The sequence below is a fragment of the Lupinus angustifolius genome, chromosome LG16 (genome assembly GCF_001865875.1).
Source record: "Lupinus angustifolius cultivar Tanjil chromosome LG16, LupAngTanjil_v1.0, whole genome shotgun sequence".
NCBI lineage: Eukaryota > Viridiplantae > Streptophyta > Magnoliopsida > Fabales > Fabaceae > Lupinus > Lupinus angustifolius.
In genome coordinates, this window is record NC_032024.1 from 16,700,332 (window position 1) to 16,711,044 (window position 10,713).

A 10,713-nucleotide genomic window follows, 5' to 3' on the forward strand; every position below is an offset into this window, starting at 1 on the left:
GATAGCAGTGATTCCAATTTCCTAATGCATCACGTAATGTGACTGTAATATTACAGTTACAGTGGCTGTCACAACCGCATCACACCATAATTGCAGTGTGACACCAATTGTAACACAACAACATAGGACTGTATCGGACTGCATCATGTCACATCGAATACAAAAATAAGTTTTAATAACAAAATAATTTACACCATAACGACCACAATGACTACAATTGCAATAATCGCAGCCATAATTTAAAGCACTGCAATACAAAATACTGTTCATACAAGATAAAACTAATAACAAGGAAGTAAGTACAATAAGTAGCATAACCCTGACTCAAATTACAACTAAAACATCAACAAAAAAAGACATGAAACAAACACATAATCAAACATCAACATGGTTTCTTCTAACATACCATTTCTTTAACTTTGCCACTTTTATCACAACTTCTACATAAACTTCATCTGTTGCATCTTCTACCCATCTGAAACAAGCATATCTCCAACTTTTCTTCATGATCAAAACCACAATAACACCCCAAAATCCACTTGCAAAACCAACTGCAATGACAGAATATAACAACATTTTTTCCTCTATACCCTTTTTGCCATATTCATCATCATTATCTTCATGTCCTTTGCTTCTAGGAACTTCACCAGAATCATCACCAGGACACTTATTTTTCAGTCCATGTCCACAAAGATATGGATTTGCAGCATAAACAGATGGTTCATAAGTTAGAAACTGATTGTCTATAGGAACTGGTCCTGAAAAGTTATTGTATGACAAGTTTAAATGACTCAATGAAGTTAAAGAGGTCATTCTGTTTGGAATTTTGCCCGAGAGTTTGTTATGCGAGAGGTCGAAGGATTCGAGTGATTTCATATCGTCTATCATCTCAGGTATCATTCCTTCCAAGTGATTGTGTGATAGATTCAAGCCATGCAGTCCGGTTAGCGAAGTTATTTCATTCGGAATGAATCCAACCAATTTGTTTTCTGATAAGTCCATGTTCACTAAAAGCATCAAGATTGTGACGTAATCATATTCTTCTCCTTTCATTACTTGTTTGACATATTCATTATACCATTGGTACCCCGGAAATGTTCCCATGTTCCATTCTGAGTTTCCTTGGTCTGATGAACTGTCCTGAATCATTCCTCTAAGATAGCCTAGGCAACTCGGAATCGAACCTTCGAAATTGTTGCGTGAAAGGTCTAAAATTTTGAGTGATGAAAGTTGGCATAGTTGTGATGGAATGCTACCACTCAAGTTGTTTTGCCTTAGTCTAAGAATCTGTAGTGAAGGAAAAGCATCTGTAATCCATGATGGTATACTCCCTGAAAGTTGATTCTCACCGACATCGAATATTAACAAATCCATCAAAACATTTGCAGCCATAGGAAAGTTTCCTTTAAGATTGTTATTGTTCAAATGTAACCATACCAATGAGGAAAGATTCCAAACTGAGCTTGGAAAAACACCTGTTAGTTTGTTGGATGATACGTTAATTTCTTCCCATACTTGAGTATCCCTCCAACAATTCGGAATTTCGCCGGATAATTCGTTCTTTGAAAGATCAAGTCTATACAACTCAGCTTGGCACAATGAGTTTGGTATCGTACCATTTATCATGTTACTTGCAAGAAGCAATTGCTCCAAATTTGGCATTACATTTCCAATATTTGTAGGAAGTGAACCAATTATATGGTTATATGAGAGATTCACAAGCTGCAACTGGTGCATTACAAAAGACCATTCCTTTCCATCAGAAATTATTCGGTCCAACTTGTTTGAAGAAATATCCAATCGTCTTAATTCCACAAGCCGATCGAAATCATCAGGAATGTTGCCATGGAAATTGTTTTCATAAAGATACATGTACCTCAGATCGTTAAGTTGACTAAGACTTCGAGGAATGGTACCATTCAAATCGTTACGTGAAAGATCAAGTGTTTCCAAATTTACAAGTTCGCCAAGACTACGAGGAATGGCACCAGTGAAATTGTTACTTGAAAGATCAAGCTCTTGCAAATTTACAAGTTCTCCAAGACTACTAGGAAGAAAACCATAAAGGTTATTAGAAGATATATCTAAATGAGTTAGACTATGAAATTCTCCAATATTGTTATGAAGGTTCCCATCTAAGGCATTATTATTTAGATGTAGTTCTTTCAACTTTGATAGTTTTCCTAGAAAAGAAGGAATGATTCCATAGAAGAAATTTGATTGAAGTTGAAGGTACTCTAGATTTTCAAGTTTCCCTAACCAAGTTGGTAAGTTACCACTAAATGCATTATCTTTCAAATCAAAATCCTTCAAAGCATATGTAATGCATCCTGATAATTCAGACTCACCTATTGTTTCTCTTCCGAACTTGTTGCCATATAAATATAAGGTTTTAAGCCGACACATGTTTGTTAAAATTGTCGATAGCGAACATTCCATAAGAGTGAAGTTGTTCACTGAAAGATCAAGGAAAACAAGTCTATTGAACTCACCAAACCAACATGGAACTGAAGTCAAATGGTTGAAAGAGAAGTCGAGATATTCTACGAAAACCATGTTTTGTAAGGTATTAGGAATTGGACCATAAAGGGCATTGGAAGAAAGATCAAGATGCACGAGTTTTTCAAAGTTGGATAACCATGATGGAATTGATGTGAACTTGTTTTTAGAAAGAGAGAGGAATTCAATGGAAGTTTTTTTCTTGAAAGGATCAGGATTTGGATCGCGAAAGGCATTGGAAGTGAGATCAAGATGCACAAGTTTCTCAAAGTTACCAAACCATGATGGTATAGTAGTCAAATTGTTAAAACCAAGTTTCAAGGTTTCAATGGAAGACATGTTTCTTAAAGCATCAGGAATCGGACCATGAAGGCCACTTTGTGAGAGATCAAGATACTTAAGTTTCCGAAAAGTACTAAACCATGATGGAACTGAATTAAGATTAATGTTGATAGAAAGATCAAGATGTACAAGACATGTCATGTTTTTGAAAGCATCCAAATCTTGATTTGTAAGTTGATTTTGAGAAAGATCGAGAAGTTGAAGTCGAGGAGCAATATTAGTGAGATTAACAAGACGAACATTCAAGTTATCGAGTCCACAATGACCCAAGTGAATACGTAACAAGGACGGAAGCATGTTAAGTACCTGAAACAAATCGTGCTCGCGACCAAGATCAACACCACTCAGGTCAAGAAGTTGCAGGTTTGTGAGGTTTCTGAGACCGCTAGGAAGCCTTCCACCAAAGTTAGCATTAGATAGTGAAAGATAAGTGAGCCTTCTCATGGAACCAATGAAGTTTGGTATTGAACTACCATGAAAGTCATTTCCAAACAAGTCCAAGTAACTCAAATATTCCAATTCCAACAATGATGGATCCAAATTTTGAGCTTTTAAGGAATAATGAACAGGGTCACATGAAAATTCCTCTTGTTTCCATAATCTGGAACATGGGTTACTAAGATCAAGCATGACAACATGAGCAGTAACATTGTCACAACCTATGCCTTCCCATTTGCAATAATGATTACCTTTCCATGAAGAAAGCCTATTTGAAGGGTCATGAAGGGTTTCTTTCAACTTCAAAAGTGCTTCCTTTTCTCTTGTAATGCATGGCAATGACATGCATGAATTTGCACACATGCATATATGTGTTATTTCAACCAAAAGAAAAAAGACTGCAAAACCAGCACTTAGGTAACTTCTCATGCTTGGAGAAATGAATATTGGAATGTTATTCATCTTATGCCTTTAACTTCACTTAGAGAATTCATATATGAAGGTAACAAAATTCACTTATAAGAACCATGAGCATGAATTTTATGGAATCAAATGTCTAAGTCAAGATATTGATACCCAAAATTGTGTGGTTCAAAGTGCATCATGTGTCATAATCAGTTATGACCAATTCATATGTTGATGACTTTAATAGTAGTAAATGCTATAATTGTTAGTGCTTGACCCTTGTTGCTAATGTAACTAAGAGTGGGATTACACTATTTTGGGTACACTACTGAAATAGAAAAAATATGGATTCTACTAATTAATTCTTAACATCAGAAAGTTACACTATCCTATTATGTGGGAGTCTCGTATAATGGGAGTCTCGTATAATGGGCACATTCATAACTACTCGAACTCGAAAGAATAGAAATCTGCGGAAATAAAAGACTTGATGTCTTCTTTAATCAAGACTTTGCCATCAATGTTGCGGAGTCCATATCTGCTGTTTCACTCCTTTATACCACTTTATATTCCATGAGATATGATTGACCATAAAAATATTAAATAATTATAATTTTAAATTAAATAATTTTTTAACCAATTAGAGGTAATGGTACATGGAGTAGTACAAAAAGTGAGACAACAGATATGCTCCCTCTTTTTTCTGCTCTCTAACATTAAGATTTTCTCACATATTTTTGTTCTTCCCTTTAAATTTAACTAAACTGGTTCCCTTTTGTAAATGTTTCAATGGTAGTAGCTAATGGTTTACAAATTGTTTTTTGAAATAGCACAGATTGATGAGAATAACAAAGTTTCATATAAAAAAAAATGTTGTAATTAATATCTTCAACCCCTTGGTTCATTGTTTTTTGGAGTGTTGTTTCACTAAATATCTGAGCATCTATCCCAAATCGTTGAAATTTCCATTTCCACTTTAAATTGGACTTGTGGCATAAATACAGAATGGATGAATATGAATGGCTATGATCCCCATACCTTTGATATATAAGAAGACTTATCCGGAACAAAAATATTAAAACGGTCTAATGTAAGATTCACTCACCCAATTAAAATAAGAGAAAAATATATATATAGATGTATACAGTTTTACTCTGATATATATAGATGTTTTGGGAGAAAAAAATATTAGAGCTCTATATTATTTGAATGGTCATATACTGGGAGTATCATTGGCAATTTGGGCAAAGTCAATGGGACCCGCCTGCTCGCTCGTATATTTTGGACGGGTAGGGCATAAAAATTGTGTCCATCCGTCCTAAAATGTCTGCCCAATATCTCATTTTCGTCAATGGACATTTCAAATGGGCGGACAAGGCAGCCCATTAGCATGAATACTAAAATAAGAAATTTGATGAGTCAAATATGACAAAGGTAATTCATGTTCTCATCATTTAAGTGAATGTAACAATTTTCCAAAATATAATATTTTATCAATTAAATGCATGTCCGGTTTATGCAAAACAAGATGTTATGTTTTGTGTTTTTAGTCTTACTGTCACACTATATATCTATGTAATCTAAAGTATCATGTCATTTTTTGTTTTTTTTAATTTAGGGCGGCCCGCAAGCCCACCATACTCATATTTAGAGTGGACAGGACATGATATTTCATACTGTATTTTAAAATGGGCATGCACATGTCCACTTTAATTTTAGTGGGCATTGTGTGAACATGGGCAGAGCGGTATGCTAATTAGGAGTCGGTGAGAATACCATGAGTCAATTCTAAAAAGCCAAACTATTCATTTTCCACAAAAATGAAGAAACTTGTAGTCAAATCAATCTATGAAGTGCTTTTCATAGCCTTAACATTTGGGGCAATGAGTCAACAAGTCAACACACGGAGATAAATAAATGTAGAAAAATAAATATTCATGACTATGGTTCATGAGTCATGATGACCAATTCACGCATACCAATTATATGGATTATCCATTAGGAATAATAATTAAATAAATCATTTAAGGCCATATATGGATATTGTTTAATTGAAATTATTGTAATTATTTGTTAGCTTATGATTAGAACAAAAATCTTTATTGTTTAATTGAATTTAAAACTTATTAGTATGTACTTTGTTGTAATTGAAGTGTAAAACATATATTGTCCGGTAATATATTCAACTTATTTGTGACATTTTATTGTAGTAAAATCTTCATTATAAATCTTTATATATTGCATACCAAATTATTAAATAGTGTTACACTACAAATTTATTAGATTTTATAAATATGAATTAAGTTAATTGGTTCAGTAAGTGATCAAAATTGGTTTAATTAATGACTCATTGACCCAATATCTAGATCGAATGAATAACTAATTTGAGTTTAATAACACTTGTGTACCAAATGAAGCTAAAATAAAACTATAGATTTTAGATAGTTTATAAAAACAAATGTATCACAAAAATAAAATAGAAAAGGAAGATATTAATTAAAATTATGTTTTAAAAAAAATGGATCTCTTATTTTCAATGGTCCGGGCCGTTGCACTTGCAGCACCAGTAACAACTTCTTATCTCCACCAAAATATAGAAGGGAAACATATAAGGTTATTGTATGTATTGATTAATATATTTATTATTCCAGAAATTATGTCACTTGCTTGTCATTGATTGAAAAAATTTATTCAAGTTAAAAAATTATTAATTAATTATTTTCTTGATCAATCATAATTGATAACACTTGTAGTTACGTAACTTGGGGGACAACAAATGTATACCAAGTGAGAATGGACCATGGTTAGTCATGCTGTCCTTAGTGTTGGGGACCACCATGCCCTTGGTATAGGCACACCAATAAGAACTATTTTCACTGCAATTGGTTATATTGTATGTGCAAGCATGAATCTTCACAGACAATATATTAGGGTTTTGTTTTAATTTCTCAGAAGATTATCATGGACAAATTCATTACAATTGATGATGATTACAAGGCAATTTTACAGAATGCAAATTATTTATTAGTTAATTATGATAAATATGGACAAAAGTTATTTTTTTATTTGTGGTGTTTTTTAATAAAAATATAACATTTTTAATAACAATTATACATGTTATAATTTTATTTTTTTATTAGTTGTTTATTTTATAATTTGAACCATTTCAAATAATAAAGAGTGACCCATACTCCATCTTAGTTTTCTTTTCAAAGATAATTGGAATTTGGAGGAACGAAAAGGTTAATAAGTGTTGTGATAATTGGACCGGAAGTTCGACGAATTCGACCGCTAACTGAATTTGAAAACAATCTAGTTTGTAATCTTAATTGAATAATAATTTGGACTGCTTTGAACTGAAGAAATTTCAGTCTAACCATATTAAACCCGAGTTGGACATCAAATCGAAAGAGTTCCACTAAAAATATCACCTCATACTAGGTTGATCTTTTACGTGCTGCCACTTGAAATATAGGATTAGTAAACTATATGAATGTTACAATAGCAATTATTTTTTTGTTTGGTTTCTCTTTCTTGCATAAAGTCAATAATGTTAATATATGATACTAATTAAGAAGATATCTTGAAGAAATAAGATAATTATTGTAGTACACATTTATGTTAACTATTTGATACAATTTATTTCTAATTACATATTGTCGATTGTTTGAAATTAATAACTATTTGTTGGAGAAAAAACGAAAGTAAAAGAGAGGAAATGTTGCTTTAAGAATTCAAACTTTTATTATTGAAGAGTAATAGGAATAAGAAGTATTAAGAAAACAACACTCAACAAAACCATCAAAACCCATTATGATAAACAAAATAACAACCATGCATTGCAAACACATTATTTCAAGTTTGAATTATTAAACATAGTCATTACATCATCCACCATTCAGTTTTATTTTTATTTTGGTGAATAATACAATGACTGTGTAAAATACTCTTACTCTTACATCATCGGCGCATGCGTATTTTTCTCGTAATATAATCAATATTCTACTTCTTGGGTGCAAGACTAGACTTGATTTTCTCAACCTCATTGGTACCAATCTGAAAAGCCTGACTCAAAACATTATCAGGAACTGTTGGTGTTGCAGTAAACAATGTAAGAGCAATGGATTGTGTTCCAGGTAATTGACTATTAAAAGCAGCAATAACTGAAGCTATTTTTTTACCATTATTCTTTTGAAAGTGAACTAACCCTTTTGGAAACACAAAGATTTCACCTTTGGTAATGTTCTTTGATATGAGTACATTTGATGTTGTTATGAACCCAACATTTAGTGTTCCTTCTAGAACAAAAACAACTTCAGTGGCACGTGGGTGAGTGTGTGGTGGGTTTAAACCATATGGGGCATAATCAATGCGTGATAAAGAGACACCTAAAGTGTTGAGTCCTGGAACTTTTTCAACATTGGCTCCAGTAACTAAGGAACCATAGGTGTTGTTTGTGGAACCTGGTTTGGCTAGTATGTTTGATGAAAAATCATTTGCAGTTACGTTTGAGGCGCTTTTGCATGTGAATCCATTCACTTTGATCACTGTTTTTGCATCACATAGTGCATCAAGAATTAGAATTCCAAGAAAATAATGAAGTACAAGTTGTAATTTGTGGTGCATCAAGAATCTAGTAAGACTTATCTCCATTAATTAGACAAATTATGGGAGTTAGACTCCTATTTATTAATGAAGAGACAAGTTATATATTATAGTATTTTAAAGCCAAAATTGTAACTTCTATAAAAATTAAAGATCATAAATGTCATTGTCTTTTAGTTTTTTAGTGCATTTTTTTATAAATTGCCTCTCCGGTAATAGAGAAGAATCTAACTCATGTAGAAAATATTACATTTATCTCCTTTCAAGTTTCACTTAATTATATTTAACGATTCCTTTGTTTCCAAAGTTACATTTATGTTTATGTTGATTTTTGATTTCAACTCACACTTATTACACTATTATATTTTTGACCTAAGACAATGTATCTACTTTCCACGGTTATAAACAAGTGTTCTTAAAACGCTTCTCCAATACTGAAGAATTCAATATGGGTTTGGATGGTAACATATATCATTCGGGGGAAAAGTAACGGTTTAGATTTTAAATTATTTTTAAATAAAAAATAGAAAATTAGTAAGCTTATTATAACTTCACATTGTAGTACTGTAGAGTGTTCATGCCCCTTAGAATACAATAGATCAGGGTTTTTTGATATTGTTTTATATTTTTATATTTATATAGCACAACAATGTTAAACCCTTTTAAAAAAGGAATAGAGAATATTTATTTATATAGTTTAAGACAAAATGCATGATTCCTTTTGCCAATCATGCTGCAAAAATAGCAATGATTTCTGGAATTTGCTAAAGTGTATTTTGATTTTAAAAGAGATAAATTGATTACAGGGTTGTGTTGAATGATAAAAACTGGTAAGGGACAAGGAAAATTTAATAAGAAAGTAAGAATAGATATTGTACTATAAATTATCTTAATTTGATTCATATAATAAGATAAGTTTAAGACAACGTGATTCCTTTTGCCAACCATGCTACAAAATTATGCAATCATTTCCGGGATTTGCTTTTTTGATTAAAATAATAGTAAATTATTTAGTGTAATATTTATAGATAGACATGGTAAAAGTTTATATTTATTTGTCATTCATTTATATTAATTATATTTTTAGACATTAATAATGATTAAATATGAATAAAATAGTGGATGATATATTAATAGTATATATCTTTTTTTTCCTCAATTGTTTATCTAGTTGTGTTCAATGGCAGATACATATACAGGGACAAAAAGAAAAGTTAATCATACAAGCAACAATATTGTACAAGAAATAAACATGATTAAACATTAGAGTAGTTGAAAAAAGCAAAATTAAACAAGTTGGTAGCTGTTGAAGTGGTTGAACAAAACAAAAGATAAGGTATGCAAAAAAAAAGTTGAAGAAAAAAAAGTACTTTTTTTACAACTTAGTCGTCTTCTTAGTTGCATGAAAGTTTTGTGGAAATTATAAGTTTGAGGTGTAGAAGGAGAAAAAGAATTATCAAAATAATAAATTGTATTAATAATATTGTGAATAAAATTGTGATTATTTTCTTATACAAAAAATATAATATTAATCTTTATTTATATAATACAACTATTAATTAATAAAAAATCATAAAATAAAATAATTTCAATCCTAAGATATTTTCTAAGATATTCTAATAAATCTAACATATAATTTTGTATCTTTTATGCTCCATACAATACAATATGAAAGGAAAAAAATATAGAGTATAGTTATGAAAAGTAGTACCAGATGTAAGGTCTGCTACACATATATCTTGAAGAGGATCAGGATCTGAAGCAGTGGTAATGGTTAACACCAAAGCAAGAATCACCATTAGCAATGAACCTAAGAGCTTCATTATTAGAGGTATAATATGATATATGTGATATGCAAATTAGACTTTTGAAGCCAAATAAATAGACAAAAAAGAAAGTAAGAGAAAATGAATAGTAGGTTTGAAATAATTGATGGGGTTTTGGATATTTATAGCAAGAATCAGGTATAGAAAATAATAAGATATAAGATGAATAAATTATGTGTGTGTTTTAAAGCATACACCTTGCCATTCTTGAAATTAAAGATGAAAATTAAATCTATGCACAGAAAGTATAAAGATATATATATTCCATCAATCCATTATTTATTGTTTAAATGAATAGTATATAATATAATGACAATGTAAAGAACTTTTACATTTTTCTCATTAGAGAATAATCGTGAGTCATTCTAAACCCAAGTCAAAGATTATATTTTAGTATGGGCAATTTATGAAGCTATGACCCTCTCTTGGTTTGTTTTTAATTAATGAAATACAATCATATAGGTAAGAAACTAATTATTTTTTAAAAGCATAATGGTCACTTTCAATAAATAAATGTTGCTCCTAGAAATCGAACTTTTAACATTTAATCTATTTGAAAATTTAATATAACCTTACATCACTAGATCAACATAGATAC

The 10,713-nt window shown here is 31.0% G+C and overlaps 2 protein-coding genes across 2 annotated transcripts; both read right to left on the minus strand.

The window, feature by feature from the left end:
- Positions 226-3,864, minus strand: LOC109328849 (probable leucine-rich repeat receptor-like protein kinase At1g35710). Its single transcript, XM_019562464.1, has one exon. It carries the CDS (start codon positions 3,739-3,741, stop codon positions 376-378), a length of 3,366 nt encoding a protein of 1,121 aa, XP_019418009.1. The 5' UTR covers positions 3,742-3,864; the 3' UTR covers positions 226-375.
- LOC109328989 (rhicadhesin receptor-like) lies at positions 7,654-10,210 on the minus strand. Its single transcript, XM_019562645.1, has 2 exons — positions 10,001-10,210; positions 7,654-8,231 (listed from the first exon to the last, which is right to left on the minus strand). Exons 1-2 carry the CDS (start codon positions 10,110-10,112, stop codon positions 7,687-7,689), a joined length of 657 nt encoding a protein of 218 aa, XP_019418190.1. The 5' UTR covers positions 10,113-10,210; the 3' UTR covers positions 7,654-7,686.

Bases quoted from the DNA above. Each gene is read 5' to 3' on its own strand.
- LOC109328849 (XM_019562464.1), bottom strand. From the start codon at position 3,741: ATGAATAACATTCCAATATTCATTTCTCCAAGCATGAGAAGTTACCTA.
- LOC109328989 (XM_019562645.1), bottom strand. From the start codon at position 10,112: ATGAAGCTCTTAGGTTCATTGCTAATGGTGATTCTTGCTTTGGTGTTA. The intron at 8,232-10,000 runs GTACTACTTTTC...ATGCAAAAACAG, and splicing joins TGTAGCAGACCTTACATCTG to TGATCAAAGTGAATGGATTC.